This window comes from Hemicordylus capensis, chromosome 2 (genome assembly GCF_027244095.1).
Source record: "Hemicordylus capensis ecotype Gifberg chromosome 2, rHemCap1.1.pri, whole genome shotgun sequence".
Taxonomy (NCBI): Eukaryota; Metazoa; Chordata; class Lepidosauria; order Squamata; family Cordylidae; genus Hemicordylus; species Hemicordylus capensis.
The window spans coordinates 183125209-183151124 of NC_069658.1; the positions used below are offsets into that span (position 1 = coordinate 183125209).

General features: G+C 45.4%; 2 protein-coding genes across 11 annotated transcripts in view; one reads left to right on the plus strand and one right to left on the minus strand.

Annotated features, from left to right (window-relative positions):
- CCDC22 (coiled-coil domain containing 22) overlaps positions 1 to 22079 on the minus strand; it is a 23141-nt gene extending 1062 nt beyond the window's left edge. The window contains exons 1-17 of one of the 3 annotated variants that reach the window (XM_053292885.1): positions 22056 to 22079; positions 17657 to 17737; positions 13548 to 13725; positions 13167 to 13299; positions 12965 to 13071; positions 12145 to 12229; positions 10766 to 10935; positions 9899 to 10108; positions 9631 to 9687; positions 7265 to 7384; positions 6444 to 6563; positions 5732 to 5848; positions 5533 to 5634; positions 4240 to 4347; positions 1341 to 1436; positions 1171 to 1230; positions 985 to 1059 (exon numbers count right to left, since the gene is read on the minus strand). In XM_053292885.1, the coding sequence (XP_053148860.1) occupies positions 985 to 1059; positions 1171 to 1230; positions 1341 to 1436; positions 4240 to 4347; positions 5533 to 5634; positions 5732 to 5848; positions 6444 to 6563; positions 7265 to 7384; positions 9631 to 9687; positions 9899 to 10108; positions 10766 to 10935; positions 12145 to 12229; positions 12965 to 13071; positions 13167 to 13299; positions 13548 to 13725; positions 17657 to 17706 (1788 nt within the window). In that variant the 5' untranslated portion in view covers positions 17707 to 17737; positions 22056 to 22079. Of the gene's footprint in view, positions 1 to 984; positions 1060 to 1170; positions 1231 to 1340; positions 1437 to 4239; positions 4348 to 5532; positions 5635 to 5731; positions 5849 to 6443; positions 6564 to 7264; positions 7385 to 9630; positions 9688 to 9898; positions 10109 to 10765; positions 10936 to 12144; positions 12230 to 12964; positions 13072 to 13166; positions 13300 to 13547; positions 13726 to 17656; positions 17738 to 19212; positions 19366 to 19553; positions 19680 to 22055 lie in introns of those variants that run through there. The other 2 variants (XM_053292884.1, XM_053292883.1) reach the window with 2 other exon arrangements.
- Positions 22080 to 22473: 394 nt separating this feature from the next.
- CACNA1F (calcium voltage-gated channel subunit alpha1 F) overlaps positions 22474 to 25916 on the plus strand; it is a 92244-nt gene continuing 88801 nt past the window's right edge. For 6 of the 8 annotated variants that reach the window (XM_053292872.1, XM_053292873.1, XM_053292878.1 and 3 more), the window contains exons 1-3: positions 23419 to 23550; positions 23984 to 24239; positions 24362 to 24467. In XM_053292872.1, the coding sequence (XP_053148847.1) occupies positions 23439 to 23550; positions 23984 to 24239; positions 24362 to 24467 (474 nt within the window). In that variant the 5' untranslated portion in view covers positions 23419 to 23438. Of the gene's footprint in view, positions 23273 to 23418; positions 23551 to 23980; positions 24240 to 24361; positions 24468 to 25916 lie in introns of those variants that run through there. The other 2 variants (XM_053292876.1, XM_053292879.1) reach the window with 2 other exon arrangements.

Below are 25916 nucleotides of genomic sequence, written 5' to 3' on the forward strand. Positions count from 1 at the left end.
GGGATTTTTTAAAAAAGAAGCTTTTCCTACCTGTACACCTGAACAGTTTGCCTGCTAAATTTAGTAATAATAATAATAGTTTTAAGAATCTAATGCACATCATTTGTATAACACTGAATAATTAATTTGGGAGGGATCATTGGCCAGCGGCAGAGACGTTGCAAGATACAGAAAATCCTAGGTTTAATAATTCCTGGTATGATAGATTTTGTTTCTGCTAGTGAAGAAATAGCAAGAGCTATGCAGGTTGTTTAAATCCTATCTCCTCTCCAAAGGATATTCTGCTGAGCTGCCCAGCACTTCCTACCTCCTTTGCAGCCTTAATGACAAGACATCTATTTTTTTGTTAAATGAAAGTCAAGATGCTTAGTTAAAGTTTTACTCCTTATGTTGCTTAGGTGCATACCAAAGCTAGAAAAATCACAAAGCAATAGAGACCCGGTTAAGATGCATAATATTTGTGTACACTTTGCAGAGACCTCTACAGGGCTTGTTCTGAATCCAACATACGGCGTTATTGCAAAATTTGTAAGCTTTATTTAGCAAGTGATGTAGTGGCAAGGGGAGTGTTATGGGGAATTATGAGGGGGGGGGGAAGCATGACTGGAAACTAAAACAGAGGGGTAGGCATCCATGCCTGGCATAGAAGCTGCACAATGTATTTGCCTTTCAAAGAGGGAGGTGCCAGAGAGATCCCCAGGTATCAGAATTTCACAAAGAAAAGCAGAAGGCAGCAAGACAGCACTGTCCACAGTACAGAAGAATGGCCTTGCTGGACCAGGTCCAAGGCCTCTCTAGTCCAGCATCCTATTTCACACAGTGGCCCGCCAGATGCCTCTGGGAAGCCCACAAGTGTGAGGGCACGCCCTCTCTCTTGCTGTTGCTCCCCAGCACCTGGCATTGAGAGGCATCGTGCCTCTCAACACGTGGGAGCCCCAGAGACAAGTATTTCCTGCTACCACATCCTCCTCAAGTCAGCCTCACCTGCTCTTCTAAGTCCCGGATTTCCCGCAGGATGGTGCCTGTATCCTCAATTGTCTGGATCAGCTGACTGCAGTTCTAAGGGAAAGGGGAAAGGCAGCGTCAGCTAGGAAAAGCCCTGGAAAGGTCTAGGAATGTGTATGTGGCATGTATGATAATAGCAGGTCACTGTTTCAAGACATCTCTCACCTCATGCAGGGCTGCCAAATACTTATATGCTTTCCTCACGGCCTCATCGCGTTTGGCATCCTGTACAGAGAAATAAATATGGAAAGAACGGGTGGAGGGGTTAGCTACTGGAAGACAAATGAAGTCCCTCCCCTCCATCTCCCACCAATCCCTGAATCCCCAACCTTCACCTTGAAAACGAGCTCATCAGTGACAGCAAAAGTCCGGTCTAGCTTCCCAGTCAGGCCGTTGATCTCTTTCTGGAGCCCCCTGGTATCCGACAAGATCTTGAGAGGCAGAGCAAACCGCAGAAGTGAGGAATCGGAGCTCTACAAACGGGGACTATTCACAGGCTTACTAAACACGGACGAAAACTCTTACGCTCGGAGAATAGGGGGAAGGCTTCTGAAATCCAGCTAATGCTTATTTTATTTGTGAATGCAAGATCAAATGAAAAGCCTGCTCTGTCCTTAAGGTGCAGCGCCAGAGCTGGCCTCAGCAGTTTACAGAGCCTGGAGTTTACAGAGAGGCTCCTGGTAACAAAAGCAGCCAATAAGAAGCAGTGGGGGGTGTCTTTTTTTAAACAGAGAAGCCAGCTGTGGTCAAGCAGGCTCCCCTGGCTTTGGCAAGTCAACCTGGCTGCTAGCCTGCCAAACCTCACTGGAGTCTGCCATTCTAGGCAGGGAGGGAGAGTCAAGAGGAAGAAGAGGGAATGAACAGACGAGTGTGTCTGGGTTTCATCCTTCATGAGGGAGGGGATGTGCCTCCCTGTAGGTTTCTTGAGTTTGTTACATACATGAGAGAACTTTGCATGTAACACATGGAAAGAGTCCGGTGGAGAGAGGGTGTGTGCATGGTTCTACGTGTCATGTATCCATTATATAGGTGGGTGGTAGGTAGGAGTGAGAGGCAGGGTGTGGGTGGTGAGGGAAGGCCTCACTGCAGGTCTTTTGCACAGAGGCCACAAAAACCCTGGAACTGGTGTGGCTCGGGGCTAAACTAGAGAAGGATAGTGGCAGAGCCATATTGCAACTGTAAAAACACCACAAAAGTGGGTCTGCAGCAGTCCCATTTTAATAGCACAGGACGGCAGAATCCACCCCCTGTCCTTGGCTCACTTCCCTACAACCCCTCTGCCCAAGCATTTTCCTTCCTGCAAGGATCAATGTGCACTGGAGTTGCACAGAGAAGACACCACACAGACGCACCCGAAGGAGGACCCGGCTGTTGCTTGGAAAAGTACAGCCTCTTCCTGGACCTCACTTCTCACAGCAATTCTACATCTGGGTTGAATGTTGCTTCTTGAACCCATCCCTCCACAAACCCATACATGATTCACTGACAATGCCACCCCAGTTGTGGTCCTGGAGGGCATCCACGAGAATCGCAGATAGAAAAATGAACATAACAGGTAGAATGAAAAGTTTCCACAAAAACCTGAAAGCCACTAGTGGCTATGCTTCCCGGTGGATGTCATACAGATACAAAAATGCAAGAGTGATGCATCCTATTGTACAGAACTTCCAGGTTCCTTTAAACCCATTTCCTACCCCAACCATAGTGGAAGTGAGGGCTGCCTATAGCAACCAAGGGAGAAATATAGGATTTGAATGATGTATGATTGGGCAGCATGTTCATCCAGGAACAAAATGTAGCAGCAAAGACAGCTTGTACTCTAACTCAGGTCTTATTTCATGTGAATGCCAGTATAGTCCATAACCCCAGTATGACAGATGTGGGGTGCTGTGGCTGAGAATGTTTGGTTCTCATAAACACACACACTCAGGTTGCAGCAATTTATCTACTTAAATTGTCACTCCTATGCTAAAATCCTGGGATTTCCCCATGGGTTTTTTTTTTTGTTGTTGTTTGGATAGTCCTCACTTTCAACCTGGGGAAGAAGAAAAAATCAACTGTCTAAAGAATTGTGGGAATGGGCAGCTTGTGTGTGTGTGGCTTACTTTTAAGAAGCCACCTAATGGTTCAGTGGGAAAATGGCTTGACTAGCAAGCCAGAGGTTGCTGGTTCAAATCCCCGCTGGTATGTTTCGCAGACTATGGGAAACACCTATATCGGGCAGCAGCGATATAGGAAGATGCTGAAAGCATCGTCATCATCTCATTCTGCACGGGCAGAGGCAATGGTAATCCCCTCCTGTATTCTACCAAGAAAACCACATGGCTCTGTGGTTGCCAGGAGTCAACACCGACTCAACAGCACTTTACCATTACTTTTAAAAATTTGAAAAAAGGGCTGATTCACACATGCATGTACATCACTTGTTGACTTTCAACTTAAGAATACAAGTGTCGTCATTAGAAGCATTTCATTTGAGGCGAATATGAAAGCTCAGTGTTGCTTGATCCATGACTATTTTACAAACACAAGTCATCACACGAGGCCATAGTCATTATGTACAGAATGTGCTAAATCAGCCATAGAGCAGAGTCCCCTAAGAGGCAACACACATGATCAGCTGCTCCACACACAGTGGCTCTTTTTCGGGTCTGCGCAATTTGAGACTGCAGGTGGATGAACTGCATGTTTGGAATGCTTCCTCGTGTGATGAGCTACCTGCAGACTCAATACCAGTCTAGAACCTTCTCCTTATGCTAGTTTAGTAAATACAAGAGGTAGATAGCATTCAAACGTGTAACCATCCCATGCAATATGAGGAGAGCTGGTCTTGTGGTAGCAAGCATGAATTCTCCCCTTTGCTAAGCAGGATCCACCCTGGTTCACATTTGAATGGAAGACCACATATGAGCACTGTGAGATATTCCCCTCAGGGGACGGAGCAGCTCTGGAAAAAGCACTTGCATGTTTTCATGCAGAAGGTCCCAGGTTCCCTCCTCAGCATTTCCAAGATAGGACTGGAGAATCTGCTGCCAGTCTGTGCAGACAATGCTGAGCTAGATGGACTAATGGTCTGACTTAGTAGAAGGCACCTTCCTATATTCCTGTGAAGTGGCAGTCTACCAACAAATATATACTGCGAGTTGGCTGTCCATGCACAGCAGATCCAAGGGAACATTTAAGAAACTCTGACCTTGAGAGTGAGAGCACTTCCAGGTGGTAATTCTTTTTTACCTTTGTGATCTCCTCTTTCTGCTTACGGATGTTGCCCACGATCTCCAGGATGCGCTGGGTATAGGCAGAGCGAGATACATCCTTGGGAAGGGATTCCAACTCCACAAGCTGCAGACGAGCAGAAACAGGAATGCAACAAGGAAACAGACGTGTGCAGGGGCTTTTTGAGGGTGCCAAGTATCCTCCACACTCTAGCCCCATTCCACTGTGCAGAATCCCGAGGTCTACCATTCACTGAGGTGGTAAATCTGCGTCTGGATTGTACCACTTCAGGCTGCAAGAGGGGGTTCATGTATTCCTCCATTAAAAAAAAACACACACACACACTCTTGCACACAGAAACTAGCAGGTCAGTGAGAAAGCTAGGCTAGAAGCCTTCTGCAGCATTCCACTATATAAGCCCACATCTGCAGTCTGAATTAAGACACAAGTTTACCACCTCAGAGAGACATTCGCTGTCTGCCAGTTTAAAAACAAAAGACACAGCACCCATAGTTCTAAAACCTAGAAAATCAGATGTTGCAAGTTTGTGGCACACAGAATTATCCAGAAGTGATAATGATTGTATCTAGTAAATCAACTATTTGATTTATGAAACACAAATCAAGCATTAGTGGAGGTGGTAAGCATGTATATGAAATAGTGTCACCCATGACAAATTAGCTAATGGATGAACTGCATCCAGAGCCCCTGGCGGTGCAGTGGTAAAACTGCTGCCCTGTAACCAGAAGGTTACAAGTTCGATCCTGACCAGGGGCTCAAGGTTGACTCAGCCTTCCATCCTTCCGAGGTTGGTAAAATGAGTACCCAGAATGTTGGGGGCAATATGCTAAAATCATTGTAAACCACTTAGAAAGCTCCGGCTATAGAGCGGTATATAAATGTAAGTGCTATTGCTATTGCTAATATGCCCTAATCACAAAGAACAGGGCTAATATGCCCTAATCACAAATAGGAGGGATGGAACTATTGGAACAGGGGCCCAAAAGAATGTCATGGAGAAAAACAAAACCAACCAACCAACCAAGGGGTTTTGGTAGGAAAGGTTCACGAGGCAGGAAAGCCTCAATCCCAGCAACCCCTAATTTAGGCTCAGAGCTATGAAAACAAACATTGCCTTTCCCCCTTGATATATAATATAAATATATGATGCATTTGCAGGAAGTCAAATCCCAGAGTTCTCAGCAGAATCATAGTCATGCAGGGAACAACTGCCCCCAATTAAATACTTTGGGCATGCTAAGAGTTGTCTTGAAACTATTAGTGAACGCCACCCCCCTACAAGCCACCAACCAACTGTTTGTAGAGATCTTCCTTGTGCTTGGCCTCATCAGCAGCTGATCGGATCCGCTCATGCAGCTCTCTGATCTCTAATAGGCGCCGTGATGATTCCAGCTGCAATCAGAAGCAGGGAGGAAATATATATACGCACATCACTGTTCAGTCTCCCATCCCTAGAAGGGCACCTCCTACAGCCCTTTGCTTGCATCACCTCTTTTGAGTTATGGAGGGCCTTGAGCTCCCGGAATTCTTGGGTTAGCGGCACTCGGTGCTTCTCCCACTGGGCAGCCAGCTGGATGATCCGCTGTGCACTGCTCTCAACCACCACCTGGGGGAGACAAAGAGCTTCTGAGATCTTAATAAGCCCTGCTAGACCATCTTGCCTTCCAGATAGTTTCTGTATGATGTTCCCTACTAGGTATGAAAAGGAGAAAGAGAGAGGGAATATCCCATGCATCACACAAGAATTCTTTCTCCTTCCTCTCTCATTACCAGCAGAGGATTACAAATCCACTGCATATCTCCAATCCCTTGGGCCACACTAGGATTTGTCGGATGGCCATTCTGAGGATACCCTGGGAGGGGTGGAAGTGTCCTTTCCCAAATCTGACTCAGAGCATTGCTCCTCCCATTGACAGCCACATTCTCCCCATTCTCCCCACCTTTTCCCATCTTAATGGTGGTGCCTATTTGCTACTTGTCTTCCCCTCATCATGGCTCCTATTAACAAACCAAGGGCAAGCCTTTAAACCACTTTTCCCATGGCCACCATGTGGCTTACAATAATACCAACCAGCCTCTCCCAGTCCACCCAACTCTCCATTTCTGGACTCCCAGCTTCAAAACAGAAAGGCAGTTTGCCCCCACCCGCTTGCCCACTTCATCCCAGTTCCTTGGCCGTTCCTTCCCACCATGCCAGTTACCTGCAGCTTGGCCATGTTGTTCTCTGCATCAGGCAGCAGCTCCACAGTACGCCCCTTCACACGCAATGTCTGCTCCTGCTCTGTCACTCCTAACTGCCGCTGCCGCACCTCCCCCTCCACCTGAGAAAGACACAGACACCCTCTCAGGGCTCACCTACAATTAAACCCTCCCTAGTTTATTTTATTTATTTATTTTTGCATTTTTATACCGCCTTTCGTTAAAAAATAGCCCCAAGGCGGTTTACAAAAGTTAAAAACATACAATAAAAACACAATAAAAACATCATGCTAAAAGTATAAAAACATATAAAAACAGGCATAAAACAATACAACAGATAGTTAAAATGGCGACAACAATCAGGAACGTCTCCTGCCCGTGTTGATACATGGTGTACTGCTCTCAGCCACCACCTGGGGGAGACAGAGAGATGTTGAGATTCTAAGCCCTTTTAGACCATCCTGCTTTTCTGGATAGGAACATGGAAATGTGCAAGAGGGCAGTATTGTGCCCTTAAGCAGCTCCTGTTGAACATCCCAGTGGACTGCTCCCCACGAGTTAGTGCTATACATCTTCCACTCGGCCACCTGTAATGGCATCCACACCATAAAATTGCTGCCTCATGGCAGGACCTTCAGGAGCCCTAGAAGTTATCATCATTCAATCAGCCTCTGCCAGTCTGCTAACCCTCTGCCAAAGATGCCTCTGAGGTGCTGTGCTGCCATTTTACAGCCTGCAGAGGGTGCTACAGACAACATTTCCTTTCAGCTGGTATGGTGCACTCCGGTACCAAAAAGCATGGTTACTCCCATCCTGTTCTCACCTGTGTGAGGGTCAGTCCCAGTGTGGCCATCTGGCCCTCAAGATCTCCAATTTGTCCCACAAGACGGCCCAGTTCACCTTCCAAGGTCTCCAGTTCTGCTGCCTGCTTTTCCCTTAATTCCTGAAACGGGGAGGGGGCAGGGAGAAGAGAAGCAGTCAGAAAAAAGAATCAGGAAGGGCTTTAAGGAAGCATCGTCAAGAGGTTTTGGAATTTTGTCCCAAGAAATCCCATACTAGAAAAACCAATTCCATCATTCAATGCTAATATATAAAGTGAACTTTGCAAAAAAAAAAGAAGAAGAAGAAGTTGATTTTGATCCCTCTATCGTAGTTTGCTTGGATTTTTTCATCATGCATTTTAAAAAGATGATTGAGACTCAAGGTCACTACTAGTCATAGAGACCAGTGCTTTCCCACTGAGTGAATGATTGCTCCTGTAACGTCAGAGGTTAGGGGAGAAGCAGGAAACTATTGGGAGTACGTTACACCAGAGCTTTAACACCTGCATGGGTTGCCTTTTCCTCTTCTGGGCACAATTTAAGAAGCCAAATATAACCTAAAGCAGCACAGACCCAGCATACCTTAGAATGCCTCCTCCAAGGTGCCCTCTTAAAATCTAGAGACCTATTGAGAGAGCCCCTTTAGCAATACAATTGATCTGTCAGTTTCAGGAAGGAAGGGTAAAAGGAAAGGGGCCTAGTAGCAATCACTGTGTGCCCTCCTCAAATTATGAGGCTACCTCTCCCTGGAGACTTACCAACATTCAAACCTAAGCACCTTTTGAAAGTGCTGCATGACAATTAGTTAAGGGTCAAAATTAGGCCAGCAGAAGAAATATCTACTATTTCGTTTTGCTAAAGGCTTCAAGTTTCTATTTGTTACCTGGCTCAAGCCTTTGAAATGGGACTATACATCTAAATAACCATCCATCAACCTCCGAGAACTCTATCCATATTTCAGTTTCTGCTAAAGGCTTAGAAACTAGTTTTCATATTATCAGAGTGTTTGTTTTTTTTAATTCTCTGCTATCATGAGGGCTGTCAACTTGCATTCCAGGAATAAAACACTCAGATTTTCAAAATTCAGCAGCAGTATACTCAGCATAATTCATCTATCATATTTGTAGCACAGTAGGGAAATAACTTGACGAGCAAGCCAGAGGTTGCCTGTTCAAATCCCCACTGAAACACCTATATTGGGCAGCAGCAATACAGGAAGATGCTGAAAGGCATCATCTCATACTACGTGGGAGAGGGCAATGGTAAACCCTTCCTGTATTCTACCAAAGAGAACCACAGGGCTCTGTGGTCACCAGGAGTCGACACCGACTCGACGGCACACTTTACTTTTTAGTATATAGGTGGGTGCACATTATTTAAGAATACAGCAAACACAAAACATCACAACAAATAAAATAGTTTAAAAAACACCATTAGAGGCATACTACGTGGTCCAGGGCATAAGTCACAACTATGCAAGATTGCTGATCTCCCATTTTGTTAGCTAAATGTGAAATCAGAACAATCTATGAGAAACTAGTGGATTTCAAACCGATACAGAATACTTCTGAACCGGGTGTGAGAATGTGCATTGCATGAATACATGGGTCAGTTCTGACGTTGCACAAAATCATGGTTAAATCTTTGATCTGCATGATATCCCTGAGCTGGGGCGTATGTGCTACCTCCCTCCCTGCCTATACTTGCCTTGAAACATTCTATGTCCAATTTTGGTTAAAAATAAACCAAGATTGGTCATGACACCTGAAGTGACCAACCTTTGTTTACTGACCAATCTTATTTATTTATTATTTCTCTGTGTAAACTGCCCTGAGCCATTTTTGGAAGGGCGGTATAGAAATCGAATCAAATAAATAAATAAAATACTCTAACCACCTTCCCCAAAATAAATCTAGATCCAAGTCCAAGGTCTGAAGTGGGTTTAAGATTTATGTTTATTTCAGGGAAGTTGGCAGTAACAAACTAAGATCTGGCAGTTCAGATACCACAGTTGTCCTTTCTTTGTTTTTGACCAAAACTGGAAGCAGAATTCTTCCGAGCCTAGTACGAGGAGGAGTGGGGAAGAGTGTACTCCTGCAACTTAGAGGTGTTGTGCAGAACCAAGATGTAACCATGTTCCATGTGATGTCTGAACCAGCTCCATGTGGATTTTAAAAATTAATTCAAAGGGGTAATGAGAGGCACAGAACCTACCCTGATAATACTGAGCCAAAATCCTCTCAGCACAGAATAGGATGCCCTTCCCAAATGTATAACTTTTCAGGGGATGAAGTAAAGGAGACTAGTCACAAGTCTCGACTCGAGACCCACCCCAGTATCTGAAGCTCAGCTCCCCACCTCATTTTACCTGTTCTGATGTCCGGGAGATTGGTATAGTCTCCACTTGCACTGGGTGCTCGGCTTCCTGTCAGGAGACCAAACAAAACCAACTTAGACTCTTCCTTCTCCCATCCTCCCCCACTCATCTCTAAAATATTTCCACAAATGGTATTCTCCAGCTGGTGGCTGCTGAACAGCCCAAATCCCTTTGCCCCATGAGGAGTTTAGTTACCTCTTAAGCCTGCTCTCCCACCTTAAACCAAAATCATGCGCTCCGCCCTCCTTCCTTCCCATACCTGCTTATAGGCCAAGTTCTGAGTATGGGTGAAACGAGACCCCTTGGCCAGAGCCCCAGCACGCTCGTGGCCAGCACCAAAGCTGCCCAGGAGCTGGATCAAGTCACGGCCGGTTGTGCCCGGCTGAGCAGGCCCAAGAGAAGGAGAAGCTTGGCGTAGCTGGTCCAGGAGGCGACGCTGCAGCCGCTGAAGCTTCCATTGACGGTACTCCTGCGAGAAGGCGAAAGAGAAGCAGAGTGAGGAGCACTGCAGCGGAGACTAATGAGAGAAGGGAGTGGTAAGCAGAATTCAAGGGAATAGCAACCTGCCAGGCTGGGAAGGGCATAAGTCGATTCTGTCCCCCTGCGCTGAAGCCAAAGCTGAGGGACTCTGGTCTGATCCAGAGTCTTTTGAGACAGAAAGGGCTCTTCTGGTCCCTATTTGGAAAAGCCAGGTACTCAGTGAGGCACAAACCACAAGAGGATACTTTTGCTCAGCCAAGGAGGTACCCTGAATTATCCACTCATCCCCAGAGTCAGCAGATGGGGGAAGGGGAGAGTGAACCATGAAGTGAGAGGTCCACTACTGATGTGGAGACTGGATCCTGAATAGAGAGAGCAACAGGTACTGTAGCACAGTGGCTAAGAGACTAAACTTTGAGCCAGCTAGTCCCCAGTTCAAATCCCGCCTTTGCCATGAACTCTTACCCAAGCCACCACTCTCTTAGTCTCAGCCCACTCGCATCTGCAATAAGAGAATCAACACTGTCCTACCTTGTAGGGTGGTGATAAGGATGAGAGCGATAACTGTGTGTATGCCGAGGGTGACCATCACACCAGCAGCCACTGAGTCTGGATAACCAGATTCAGTGCCATCCCTCTTACTCACCTCTGGAGTCATGCGTGATCCAAGGCCCTGGCTCTTCCATTCACTTTCCCAATCTTGGGCTGCACTCAGCTCAGCCATATTACGCTCCAACAGGGATGGCACCAAGGACGTTGTTTGTGGCAGCTGGGCTGACACAGGGGGCAGGAACTTGACAAAGAACTCTTTCCTCTCTACAGAGAAGAGGGTGTGGCCAGTCAGACACTCACAAATTGGTCGACCCTCCCCATTCCAGCATTCTTTGGGGGTGACTAGACAAGCCACATTCTGGGAGAACAACTATCACCCCTTTTTCAAACCCAGGAGGCTTAGAACTCCTGCACTTAAAAGTACAGATTCCACAACCAGAAACTGCAATAGGAATAAAATGATGCAGATTTAGAGAAAGGCACTTGGCTGCAATTCACTGGACTCACTGGGAGCTACTCCCAAGTAAACATGCAAAGGATCAGGCTGCAAGTCTGCATGCTCAATTCCAGGGGCTATTACCCAAACTGCCCCAGAGCGACTGGCTAGGGCACTCCAGCTATGCATTTTGGGTAAAAGAAAACATCTTTGGTTTGATTTTCAATAAGCCAATGAGAGAGACAGCAACACACAAGATAAGAACAAAACCAACTACAGACAGGTATGTATTTCTTTCACATCCATAAAGGCCCACAAATTGCATTTCCCTTCATATGCTCTGTTAGTGGTATCAACTGTGTCCCAATGCAATCAGAAAGGTCATTACACAAGCCCTTTCAGTAGTAGTTCTACTTGTATGATTTCTCCACCCACACAAGACTCATCAAAAGGCCTCTCTCCATTTGGGTAGACATTTGGAAATTAGGGCCTGGGGGTGGGATGTGCATTGCTGTAACTCTAGGATTTCAATTCCCCCCCCCCCAAGACTGGAAATCTTGTTACGTTTTCCCCAATATATTTCTTTATATTGCGGGCTGAAGAGGCTATGTGGAGAATGGCTGAGACTCATGGCAGAAGTGTGGTATGTTTGAGAGAAAAGATGGGCAAGAGCCACAGGGAGCTGGGACAACCACCACGGCAAAGCCAGAGGTCTTGCTGAGCAAAGAAATCTCACCAACTGTTGGGAACAGCCACACTTGCAGCCTCTAAGCAAAGACTATCCAGAACAATGCAGCACGTGAGTGAAAGATGGTTTTATATGTTTTCTAAAAATGGAAAAATGTATTTATTCCAGAATTCTGGAACCTGAACTAGAGGATTTGTTACAGACGTCACAATCATGGCTGTCGAAATTCTGCCACCCTTAATCCCAGAAACCCAGGAGATACACAAAAGTGAGAAGGAAGTCCTTTCCAACTGCAATAGAGCGATTGCCCAGAATCCCTCACCCAAGAATTCTACAGCTCAAAACTCACCTGGGGGCACCTTCCCAGGGACTAGATTTGACTCCCAAGGCAAGACCAGGGGCTGAGCTTGGAATCGCTTCAGTAGGCATGAACCCTGACAAGAAGGAAGTTGGGAAGAGACTCTGAGAAACTATTCACCGCACTAGAAGAGAGGAACACCAGGTTCTGAAGGGTTAAACTAATAATTAACCAAAAATTCCCAGGTATCAGGGCTAGAAACACACACACACACACACACACACACACACACACACACACACACCGCCGTCACTGCTAAAACAACAGTATGTGGGGAGGGAGAAGTTACTCGATGGAGATGTTTACATACCCAGTAAGAAAAATAATGCAGGCTCTTTGCTTAAATATGCATATCAGTGTTTGCAAATTTGACATGCCTTGTTCAGAACCCAGTGTTTGGCTTACTGCAGATCTGGGATATCAATGGAAACCACTGGGAGTCTGAGCAGACAAGGGAAGACCAGGTAGCCATGCAGACAGAAGATCCACTAGAACCTTCTGCAGACACTTTCTGCATTTCTTTAAAAACACACACCTTCACAACTATCAGCACTAGAACCTTTTCCTCCCTAATAAATGCAAGTTAAGATGATCAGAAATCAACATTCAGCACCAAATTCTGCTTATTTATTACATACCACCAAAACATGTGGTCTCCAGGCAGTGTACAAATACAGTAAAATCAGAATTTAAAATTAAAACTCAAAGACTTTCATCAGTTAAAAACAGCCAAATGCCTGCAGAAACAAAAGCATCCTCAAATGCTTATGAAGCCATTAACCTAATAAGAGGAGTAGAGAAGAACACACACCTGTAACAGCTGCAGGCGGGGGGTGCGACAGGCAGGGGGCACCCAGGGGACAGCCAGTTGCTCCTTGATGGCAACAGCAATAGCTCTGTGAAGCGTTGTTGATTTGCCTGCAAGTACACAAAGCAGTTTAAAGAGACAACCACAACTTAGAGCTCAAATATCCCTGAGCCCCAGATCTGCTTTGGCCCAACTTCCTCCATACCCACAGGCTGACTGGCATCCTCAGAGGCATCTCGCGGGAGCTTCTCTACCAGAAACAGGAGGAGGCGTCTGATTTCAGGCTCACTGCTGTACAAGAAAGTCTGGTAGCCAACTTCCCCTTGATATCCTAAATCCTGTAAGATGGAAAATACAATGCGGGCCAGAAAGTGAGGAGGCCTTAGAATCTTGCTTTTCTTTCAGAATCCCGAATGAGATCCCCCAGGAATCTTGATTCTGCACCAGGCACCAGATTCCTCTTAAGAGAAACAGCTTTCAGATTTAAAGGCACCTAAGAGACTCTCTACCTAATTGCAGCATAGGCTTTTGGAAGCAGGAACCTACTTCATCCAGTGCATCAGAATTAGAGTTTAGATCTACTCACCTGACAAGCTTGTGCCAGGCTCATGCCAATCCGGAAGCGAGCAGACATGCCTGGAGGCAGGATGTGGCTGAGGCCTGCCCCCACAGAAGGGTTGATGACACGGAGACATCGCACAACAGATTCCACTATCAGCTCAGTGGTGAACTCACGGATGCTCTGCACTTCGTCTGGGATCTCCCTGGGCAGTGGGGGAACCAACATAAATAGTTCTAATAGAGACTGTTTCTTTTAACATCAAAGCCACATTAATAGTTTAGAATGAAATCCATCCAATAGTATTTTATTACTGTTCGTGAAAATAGAGCTTGTTTGTGGAAGGTGCTTGATATGCATGGCTGCTTTCTGTTTTCATAGGGACGGCTGGTAACGAAACCCTCTGTCATCATACCCTCCCATGCACTATGAATTTGGTTTGTAAGAACACGAGTTCTAAAGGGGTGGTGCTTATACTTCGAGTGGCCGCCATCTTGAACCAGGATGGTGGGACCCCCCAGGACCCCCCTTGCATGTGCTGTATGTTTGGTTTTTATCAGATTCTAAACATAAAAGTTATTAGGGATATGCATGTGCACCCCGCACCCCCAGAATCCTTCTTTCCTTCAGAACGTCGGCTAAAACGGTATTGCTTACCCACCAGTATCACTCTTTCCCTTTGTTGCTGTGGAAGAGTCAACACTTTTCACTCCACCCATTTATTAAGCTGCACCTGAAGCACAGCACAGGACACACAACATGGCTGCCAAGATGACCCAGAACAGTCTCTGAGCCCAAGGCAAGGGGATGGAAGAATAGAATCTAAATAAGAGAATGGACTGCCAACTGTCATATCTTTTTGCACAGTCTGTCCTTCACAGATTGCTGCACTGACATTATACTACCTTTTCAAGCTGACAGCTTGTGGGGTGGGGGCACTAGGCACAGCTGCCTCTTTCCCAGGGGCCTGCAAGGCAACAAGATACCTAAACTGTCAGCAGGCTCCTAAAAGAGGGTTGGTGTTGTGTCAACAGGCCTAGTACCCAGAATGTTGGGGGGCAATATGCTAAATCATTGTAAACCGCTTAGAGAGCTCTGGCTATAAAGCGGTATATAAATGTAAGTGCTATTGCTATTGCTATACTGGTTACAAGGTTGCTTGCTGGTAACCTTGCCATTAAGGTCACCAGCTTGCTTAGGGGTAGAGGTTTGAAGCATGGGCTTCCTAACTCACACGCTAATAATACAATCTTGTGCATATCTACCTAGAAGCAAGTCTTGCTGAGGCCGATGGGAACTCAGCAAAACTCACACCCATACTTGGAGGATTTTAAGCATGCACAAAGTTTGACTGTAAGAATATAAGTAAGGAAGCTTGCAGTTCAAATTACATCTCAGCTATTAAGTAAGTTTCTGCTCTCGAATCCCAGACCCCTCTCTGTAAAACAGGAATACTACTGCTCTACCTCTCATAATTGTTTTAAGGATTACTGATAGAATGTACGTTTAATACCATTCAGGACCAAACTGCATATTACATTAAATGCAGTTTGACCCTACTTTTTTTTTTTAAGGGTAAATATCACTGAGGGTATGGGCAAATCAGACCTGGATTGTGGCACATGGATGAATTTTTTTATCCCCATGCCAAGGTCCAAATTAAAATCACACCCTCGGCCCCATAGTTGCCATTTGACTTGAAAGGGAAGCTGTTACTGGTACCAATGGTAGCTTTCTCTCCCAGGTAGCTTTGTCTCCCAGACAGCTTCAATGAGATGATTTCCATCAGGAATGTACCACAGGGACAAAGGATCCCCCACGGTCCTGATTGCCCCTATCCCCATAATTGCTGTTTACAATTAAAACCATAAATATGCACAGACGAACTATGTGTTTAATATGACATGTAGTTTGGGTCATAGAACAGTATTTGGAGAGACCCATCGGATTCCATCATGGCTGCTGATATTTCTCAGGCTGACTTTTACTTTCTGTATTTTAAATGTTTAATGATCTGGTTTTTTGGGGTTTTTTTAACTAATCTTCCTATGTTGTTAACTGCTTTGGGAGTTCAACAGAGTTGCTCTGTAGATCCAAACAGAACCAGAAAGCAGGTTCTAATTGGAACAAACAAAGCCGCCAGCACAACTTGTGACTCACCAAGCCAAATGCAGCCTGCCAATCTTGTATAGCAGCCCATCAGGTGCTCAGTAAGCCTCCTGTCTTTGCTGCCTGCCCAGGACTGCAAAAGCAGGAGGGTGGTCGAGCACCTGGTGGGCTGCCATACAAGGCTGGTGGAATGATACTCAGCTGTTGGGTCACAATTTGTGCAGGCCTGCTCTAAATGGTAAGCTTAAGTATTACTCCTATTCAAGAGGAATCACAGAATTATTATTTACTATATTTATATCCCTCTCTTCCTCCAAGGAGTCTAGAGTGGTGTACATGGTTATGTTTATCCTCACAACAACCCCGGGAGGTAGGTTAGGCTGAGAGAGAAGTGACTGGCCCAGAGTTATCCAGTGAGTTCAATGGCTGAATGGAGATTTAAATTTGAGTCTCCTTGGACATAGTCCAACCCTAACCGCTGTACCACACAGGTTCCCACATCTTCTCCCTTTGGCTAGTTCTGAGGGAAGACTCTGCAGTCGCTTAGAAACTGCCAGGTGTACCCTTCAGCTATTGTGGGTCGAGGAGAGTCTTGGACACTCATTAACAAAACTTGATCGAACAGACAGAAACTCCTCTGCTCTTCATGTGGCCCACACAACTTTAAACGTATGCACCATACTCTTCTGCCTGTATTGATTTACATTTCTATCCCGCTCTTCCTCCAGGGAGCCCAGAGCAGTGCTCATGGTTATGTTTATCCTCACAACCACCCTGACTGGCCCAGAGTCACCCAGTGAGCGTCATGGCATATTGAGAGGGCAAGTGAGGGTCCACATGACTAAATGTTCCTCCATACAAGAAGTAAATTCTTCCAAATAGAAAACTAGTATGGCAAAGAGAGTCCAACCTCCTTCACATGCTAGTTTTCTATATGCAGGGATTTTTTGTACAGGGGAACTCGGCCTAACCTGCTTCACAGCGTTGTTGTGAGGAGAAACTTAAGTATGTTGTACACTGCTCTGGGCTCCTTGGAGGAAGAGCGGGATATAAATGTAAATAAAAATAAATAAATAAGTGATCTGAAATCGTACAGCCCAGACACAGGTTTAGCACCTCCGTGAGCACCAGGCGCTGATGATTCCTTTCCTACGCCCCCACCCCAACCCCCAACAGCATGGGTATTCTGCTGAATACAATGATCTGGATACTAGAATCTCATTTCTTTCCCAGTTGCAAGTAATGGATACTGTCCTATCGCTCAGTGATATGAGAACAGCAGTCATGTTTTGAACTGGGGGTGGGGGGAACAGTAATCGTGTGCATGGTGGGGAGCAAGGTAGAGTCACCCAGAGGCATTCAGATAATCACACGACGGCAGAACACCACCCCCCCCGGGCTGCCTATGCAGCCTAATTATTAATCCATCCCTTGTCACTAAGCAACTGCCAGTTGCTTCCTCCCACACAACCTCTTGGAACAGCAGTGAAATAGCTGGCTGGAGCTAGAGTAGGATATCAGCAAGAGAGGGCAATACCCCAAGCAGAAGCTAATACTTCGGATGACGCAGCAAGAGCCATAGGTGTGTAACCCCAATTAAGTTATTGCTCAGAGAGAGAGAGAGAGAGAATGAGAACACATACGAGCATGGTATAAAAATACGCAAAATCGATTAAATAAATGAATAGAGTTTTTGCCTAGGTTCAGAGGAAACCCTTATATAAGGTTGTGGGTAAGTTAGCTCTCAGTAGGAAAATCAAGCCCTTTCACTGTATCAAGGCTGTCTTAGAGCTCATGGCAGAAATAATATTTTGCATGTCTAGACATCTGCATCTGATTTTGATGGCCATGGCATTCCAGAGTTAAGCTCCCCCGTTCCTCATACCAAGTCCTGGACTACAGCGTTGTTTGAAGTCCCTGCCCACCTGCTCTCCAAGTTCACCTACTATCTGCAGCAAGCAACACACCAGGGCTCATCTCCCACCCACCACTCACGAAGAAGACACACAGGATAAAGATGGCCTTACGTCCCAGAGAGGCGGAGGGAACGAATGAGAATCTTGTCCACCTCTTCCATGATGCCAGGACATCCAGGGAGATGGGAACCCCTATTCAAAAAAGAAATAAATAAATAAAGCATTCTAAGAGAACCAATAATTCAAACATGGAAAGCAGCAAAGCTCAAAGGGAGATTCCCACGAGGAGAAAGCTTCATCAGGTCACTGGGACAAGTCCCCTTCTCCTCCCTCCCAGACACTAAGCGCGGTATTAAGCCCCATCTTCCCAACAGCACTTCTGTTTGAAGATTAAAGTAGTTTTGTAAATAAATCCTCAGACATTTCTGGCCCACAATTTTTTCCCCCTTGCCTGCTTACCCCCCTCCCTTTTTATTTTTGCACATAATGGTCTGAAAAAGCACTTCTTCAGTTCCAGAGACTTTCATGCCTGGAGGTCCTTCAGATGACCACATGGATGGTTCTTTTACAAGTGAATTAGAGTGGGAGACCATGACTAAGTTTAGCTCTCCAATAAGAATGTGTGAATGAACAAGAGTCTATCCCGTTGACAACCACCTGTTTTGGACAAATCCAGAAGCAGTGAATTAAGGCAACAGTCCTTTCCTATTATTTGTACTCTAGCAATTAGTATTCAGAGGTATACTGCCTCTGAAGCTGGAGGTTCCATTTAGCTATCTTGGGTAATACTAGTTGATAGGCTGCTGTTTCCTAGAGGGCTTGTCTAATCCATCTTTAAGGTCATCTAAGCCAGTGGCAATCACCACATCCTGTGACAGATAATTCCATAAGCTAACTTTGCATTGTAGGAAGAAGCACTTTATTTGGCCTACACTGGATTTATGGTTCAGTAGTTTGAGTGACCCTGCATTCTAGTAAAGGTAAAGTGTGCCATCAAGTAGTACTATGGAGAAATCTCTCTTCACACCATGTGTGAATATGCCTCTTCCAAGTCCCCTCATGGTTGTCTTTTTTACTTAACAAATGCAAATGCCACTTGTGTTATGCAGACCACACCAATGTGTCCGAGTGTGAACTGTGAAGGAGATAAAGATGGGAAATGGATATGGCAAATATTTATATACCGCTTTTCAACAAAAACTCCCAAAGCAGTTTACATATAAATAAATAAAATAGCCTTGGTGAAGTGGAGAGAGTCAGAAAGAGGAAGAGGGGTTAACACAGCTGTGATGGCATGGGCCACATGCAAGGTGAATGGAGGAGATCAAATTATCCGCACTAGGTGTGTTTGATCAAGATATCAAAAGCAGCATTATAATGCTTAATCACACCACAAGACACAGAGTTGCCAATCTGCAGCACAGCAAACCTCCCAGGACCAATGCTGCAGGAGGGGTTGCCACTGCTAGGCTTCTACTTCCTCCCTTCCACGTTTCTGCTGCTCACTCCGTGAGGGTAGGTTCTCTGGGCTGCATCCAAGTAGCAACCCTAGAGATGCATGCAACGTCACACATCATCACCATGCAACAAAATTCAATTATAAAGCCACCAGGGCATTTTTAAGAACAGAGAAGAGGTACGTTTTTGACAGATGCAGCTTTTCTCACCCGTGTAAGCTCCATGGCATAGAAAGCTGCACCAGCCAAGATTCTGCTACATAACTCGGAGTCCAAATATTTAAAGCCTTGCAGTCCCTGGCTTTATGAAAAGCAAAAGAGTTCTGACATGCACCAAGCCCAGCCTTCTGTTGGGTTTAAGTCCTATGAAAGGAAGAGGAAGCGGGGACAGCCAATGTGGGTGAGTGTTAGAGAGGTAGGCTTGTGCAAAGTGGTGATATAAGAAGAGCAAAAGAACCATAGCTCTGGAATAATGCTGTTTTTAAAAAGGCAGAGACTATTCAAGGCGGGGTGCCAGGGGCAAGAAGAGGGAGGGAGACAACAATACTCACCTCTCCCTCTGCTCTGAGCTGGGCCGGGCACTCGGTCACAAGACCTATCCCAAAGTACGATGGGAAATGTAGTACACATATCCTCCCAGCCTTCCACTGCGCCCTCTTACTCTCGAAAAGCTTGTAGCCACGTCACAGCACGCACTCACCAATCTTGCCAGAGCACAGATCCTGCTGGGAGCTGTAGTTTTGGCGCCCTCGGAAAGCCGGCGGCTGGAGGAAGTGGGGCGCTGAAGGCATGCAATTAGGAGTCACTGTCTCCTAGCAGCTCGTCACAGCTGTGCTCGGTGTGAAGCCTAAATCGGCTTTAGGCTGAGCCGGCTTCAGCAGTGCTTTTTTAGTGTTGCAACTTTTTACCATTTTCAACAGGATATTATTTATTATTAGTATTACTAGTAGTATTATAGCCTAACGCTAACAAGACCACTGTAGCTGGAGTTAAGTACTTGAATTGGCCATGGGAATTTATTACATTGCTAATTGTGCCCACCAATCAAGCAAAGCGAAACCATTTTTGTTGCTTATAAACCCCATGGTGAGAGTTTTGTTGAAAAACGTGAATACTAAACAAACTCAGACATAAAAACAATACTCTGAAAAGTGGGGGAGGGGGAAGCAGGCCTAGTCAATTTAAAAACAGTAGGGTCTTTCAAGACATTTTGATTCCTGAAGCAGAAAAACCAAAGGCTAACAACAACAACAACAATAATATAATTAATAAGCCACTGCATGGTCAATATTTGCACAATATAACTGGAAAATCAGACATCACCAAGACCTGGCAGGGGCTTAAGAATAGCAACTTGAAGAAAGAAACAGAGGGTTTAATACTGGCTGCACAAGAACAGGCACTAAGAACAAATGCAATAAGAGCAAAAGTAGAAAAATCCACCACAAACAGCAAGTGCCGCCTTTGTAAAGAAGCAGATGAAACAGTGGACCACCTAATCAGCTGTTGTAAAAAGATCACACAGACTGACTACAAACAAAGGCATGACAAGGTAGCAGGGATGATACACTGGAACATCTGCAAAAAATACAAACTACCTGTAGCCAAAAATTGGTGGGATCATAAAATTGAAAAAGTTGTAGAAAATGAAGATACAAAAATATTATGGGACTTCCGACTACAAACAGACAAACATCTGCCACACAATACACCAGATATAACTGTAGTTGAAAAGAAAGAAAAACAAGTTAAAATAATTGACATGGCAATAACAGGTGATAGCAGAATAGAAGAAAAATAAATAGAAAAAATAACAAAATACAAAGATCTACAAATTGAAATTGAAAGGCTGTGGCAGAAGAAGACCAACATAATCCCAGTAGTAATTGGTGCCCTAGGTGCAATTCCAGAACAACTTGAAGAGCACCTCAGCACCATAGGGGCCACAGAAATCACTATCAGCCAATTATAAAAAGGAACTTTCCTGTGAACAGCCTATATTTTGTGACGATATCTATAATAATAACAACAATATTGATAATAAAATTCAGCCCTCCCAGGTCCTTGGGAAGGAATCAATGTCTGGATAAAACAAACCAGTCAATAACACTTGTCTGACTGTGTAAACAAGAAATAATATTCTATTTACACACAGTATACCAGATGTTATTGACTGGATTTGCTACTTTGATTATCGGGCCCTTTCCAAGGGTCTAGGATAACTAAAGAAAAATTAAAGATATTGTCATAGTATTCGTGCTGTCCCACGTAGTGTGGCCTTCTGTAGTTGATGTGTTGTAATTTTATTGATGCCCAGGGTCTCGAGATGGTGTTCAAGTTCTTTGGTACTGCCCCAAGGGCACCAACAACTATTGGCACCACTATTGTTTTCTTTTTCCAGAGCTGCTCAATTTCAATTGGAAGGTCCTTGTATTTAGTTATTTTCTCCAATTGTTTTTCATCAACTCATTTATTATTATTTATCATCATCATCATCTTGTTAGCCTACCCATAAATTGTTCTCTGGGCGGCTCACAAAAAGGTAATAAACACAGGGCACACTCTTGTCAGGAACGTCTCCCAACTCCTGCACATGCTTCTTTGAAACGAATGAAGCCAAGCTAAACACCTCTTGTTAATTTCAACTGGGTTTACGCAGGAGAACATTCTGGTGGATTATGACCCCATATCTGTTCCCACTCTGACAGCTTTAAGGGCACCCCAAATCCGTTGCCTCAGAGCTATCTGCCTCAACCTACCTCATGGTTCTGGGCCACTTTGGTAAAAGAGACCAGTTGTCAAACTAAACTGCTGTACTTGTAACCCATATGGCATCACTGGATGTGAAATAGCTAAGGGGGCCCCATGCAGAGGAGGACATAGTTTTAATAGTTGCGTAGAAAAAGGGAATATTCAACAGGTCCAGCTTTTCTTATCCATGCAAAATAAGTGGCATTTTCCAAATTCACTTACAACTCCCCAAACTGAAACCTAATCAAACAAAATTTGTAATGTTAATGGTGCAACCCACTTTAGATTGGTATGCTACTCACCATTGGATCTTGACTCACCAGCTGAAGATTGATACTCTAAATTTCCTGAAGTTAAAAAAAAAAAAAAAAAAGACAAAAATACCTGATGCCAGGAGGTGGGAGTTTATGGCAAACATATCTCACACATGGAAAATCTGTGTCAGTGTTTTGAAATGGAACCAGGTGGGTAAAGATTTATTTTTCCCATGGCCAGACAGCAGGATAAGATTGTCTTCAGGTTTGTCTTTCTTTCTTGTTTAAAATCCCACTCTCAAGTGTTATGCAATGATAAAAATACATATTCACAATGTTATCAACTTGCAAAGTAGTCCAGGCAATTTTCCTACTGTCTGGAACAGGTCTCAAGCAACCCTAAAGAGCACTGGAGAGAGAAAACTGGAGTAATACTTCCCAGCATGCTCTGGGGTGAATAAGCAAGAGTCTGTATTGGGAGCAATTATCTCCAAATCCCATGCCACCAAAAAGGCACACGCATATGTTAAATTGTTTGCTATTGAAAAGGCAACAATCTTTACCAGTGTGTCTGTTTGGGAGAGAACAGTGGGTTGAAGCAGGACTGCCTGGAGGAAGAGGGGAAACTGCTCCTGTCATATCAAACTCACCATCTGACCCTTCTTGGTTGCGGAGAGATCTATCGTTCCCAAGAGCTTTTTCACATGGTGTTCAGTGCTCTCAAATGGATGAGGTCAAGCCTGTCCCCATTTCACACAGACACATTGGCAATTCTTACCTTTTTCTGGGCCTAGCCCGGCTGGCTGACTGGGATGTCCCCAGTGCTCCACAGTCAGTGACCTAACCAGCTGTGAGCTCCCTCCTCCCTGCCTCCCGCGCTGCCCTTTAAAGTAGGCAATCTGCCTTAATCCTCAACCGAGCGAGGGAACGAAGCAGGGAGAGCGGCACAGAGAGAGAAGGAGCATGAAACAGACACGAGCAGGGGGACTCAAATTCCTCTCAGAGGGAACTCTGGGGTGAAAGCAAAGCGTGCGCTGAGGGGAGAACTGGCAAAGCTTTTGCCTCTGTCCTCCCATGAGAGCACCTGAGGCTAATTTGGCCCTTCCTCCCTATCCAGGGGGAAAGGCCAAAAGAATGGAGGGTCCCCCCTTGCAAGATGAAGAGGTAGTTGGGCTAAAGTGCTAGCATCTTCTGAAGATTTACACATCTGCCCTCCTGTTCACCACCAGCCAGCAAGATGTCACAGTCGGAGTGCAACGGAATACGTGAGTGACCCCATGTTGATGTTATCATGATATTATTATTATTACATGATAGGGTTGAGGTGTTTGGCAGCAGGTAGGCGTCTTAGGGGCTCATTCCAAAGACACTGAGGAATAAGGAGCAAGTAAAGGGCATTTGGGTAAGGAGGCTTGTGGGAGTTAGTAGGAGATGAGTGATTTGGATTCCAGCTATTCAGAGAATCAGGCAAAACGAGAATTTGGAATTATAGTGACTCTTACAGATGGGCATGGGAAGCTGTCGGCTCGAGGACAGAAAAGAGGTGGGTCTAAGGGTTGGAGGTTTGGGGATAGTTTAGATTGGAATGGCAACTGAAACAATATATTCGTATATGGATTTGGTGTTTTACTTAAACTGGAGAGTTTTGGGATTCAACTGGAACTTTCAACTGAAAATAGAGTTGGATAAATGTAAAGTGCTGAGGCTGCATCAGAGGCAAAAGGCAGATATTTGAGGTTTTATTTTGGTCCCAGCTCACAGAGGCCTCAGTTTGGCCTCCATCTTAGAAAAGTCTCTCACATTCGAGCATACTCTGCCATATTTTAATTGTAACCAGTTCTGCCTTTTCCCAGAACCTTTTTTCTAGGGAAGATGAATGTCCATTTGCACCTTCCCTTTGGACTAAGAAACAAGGCAATTTGCCCAATGGGCATTAGATCCCACCTAAACCCCCTCTTCCTCCCCTACTGCAGCAGCTGGCAGTTCTGAGGTACCACGTTCAGCGGCTGAAGCTTTTGTGGAGGCAACAGGCCAGGCCCTGGCATGGACACTTACCAACGGGACCTCAGATACCCTGGGCTCTACAGGCAGCAATGCACAGAAGAAGCGTCTTCAGCACAACAAGCATAAGTCCCAAGGTAGCAATGTTGTGCACCGTTCACCACGAGCCCTTTTCTGCCTCAGGCTGAACAATCCCATCCGCAGGGCCGCTATCAGCATTGTTGAATGGAAGCATCCTGTCTTTACAAAGTGGGAGAAACTTGACTGGGGGAGGGCTGTGATTTGGGTTTTTTTCCCGAGGGTAGAGGGGGAGAAGTGTTTCCTGTTTGCCTCCTTAACTGAGTGCTTCCCAGACCTTTTGACATCCTCATCCTCATGACCATTTTTGCCAACTGCGTGGCCTTAGGAGTCTATATCCCCTTCCCTGAGGATGATTCCAACGTCTCCAACCACAACTTGGTGAGTGCCTTTCCCAAAATCATGAATGGGAGGAGGGAGAGGAGAGCATAGCTCATTGGGGTAGCACATGTTTTGTATGCCAAAGGCAGGCCCTGAACTGAGTTTCTGGATCCCCAGTAACAAGGATCTTAGACAACAGGGCTGGGAACGACCCCTGTCTGAAACCCTGAATAACTGTTGCCAGTCAGTGGTATAGACAATCCTAACTTAGATGGGCTCATGCCCTGACTCAGCAAAACAGCCTCAATATGTTAATATGAACCCTGATATCTTGGCTCCAGCCCTCCTTCCTTGATCTAATCCATTACACCCCACCTTCTTTCCAAAGAACCCAGAAGCCCTGGATCACAGTTTCTACTTCTAGCACAGTAAACTGTTTGCTTTGGCCTCCTTCCTGTCTAATGATTCCATCTTTACCTCTTGATTTCTGCCAAAGGCAACACGTTAATGCTAATTAAAACTTTTATCTCTTAATAACCATTAAGCCACCACCTGACTGGGGCCAGCTGAGGCAAACAATCCTCACTCCCTTACACCATCACGGCATCCTGGCTCTGGCAACTGACTGCAACCATGCCCGTGGAAGGCAGCTCCCCTATGAAACTGAAGTCATCTGCTGATAGCAGCTGGGGTTAGGGCTAGAGTTTGATCTCAGCTTCCCTGGAATAAATCCAGAATAATCTGTTGACTGAAACTGGACCTGGGCCAGTTCCTGATCCCTGTTCCCCCCCTCAGGGGTAAATCCAGACACACTTGACACCAGTGAGGTCAGGGACAGAACTTGATCTCATTTCTCTGCCTGTTGTGTTGTAGGTGTTTTTGCTCTTAGTATCGATGTTCCACATGGAAAGGTGCATAATTTGCATAGCATTCCCCCCTTTGGGAAATGACCAGAGTTTCATGGCTTGCAATAGCAGGATTGGAATCCAGGATTCCTGGGTTCTCTTCTCAGTGTAGGTGAGAAGAACATTTACTGGTTTAGAAGGTGGGGAGGGCTCTAGGGCCACATTCTGTTTCCAGCTCTTAGAGAAATGTGAGATTTGGTGAGTGTGTGTGGGCAACAATCTATCAGTCATGTTTCTGTGCTATAGCCTTACTTCCTGTGTATGTTTCTTTGATTTTTGCATGCTGTGGTGCATATATGCCCTTGTTTCCTGGGGCTGGGGGTGTACGTACTGTCACGCTTATTGCTGGTGTGTGTGTGGGGGGGTACTCCCAGCTGTTTGCCCTGCTGGCATTTGTGTTTGTATGTCAGCCTTGTTTCCCTGCTGGCTCTGTAAGCTGCTCATACTGGTGCTGAACTGAGATGGTGCTAATCCAGAGAAATCCTCGCCTATTCCCTTTGGTGGGAATTTCCAGTCACTATCTCTAGTGTTAGCTGTCTAGTTGTAGGCCTTTCATGTGAATCTCTTTGGAATTGCTCTACTTCTGGCGCATTAGATTGGGCTT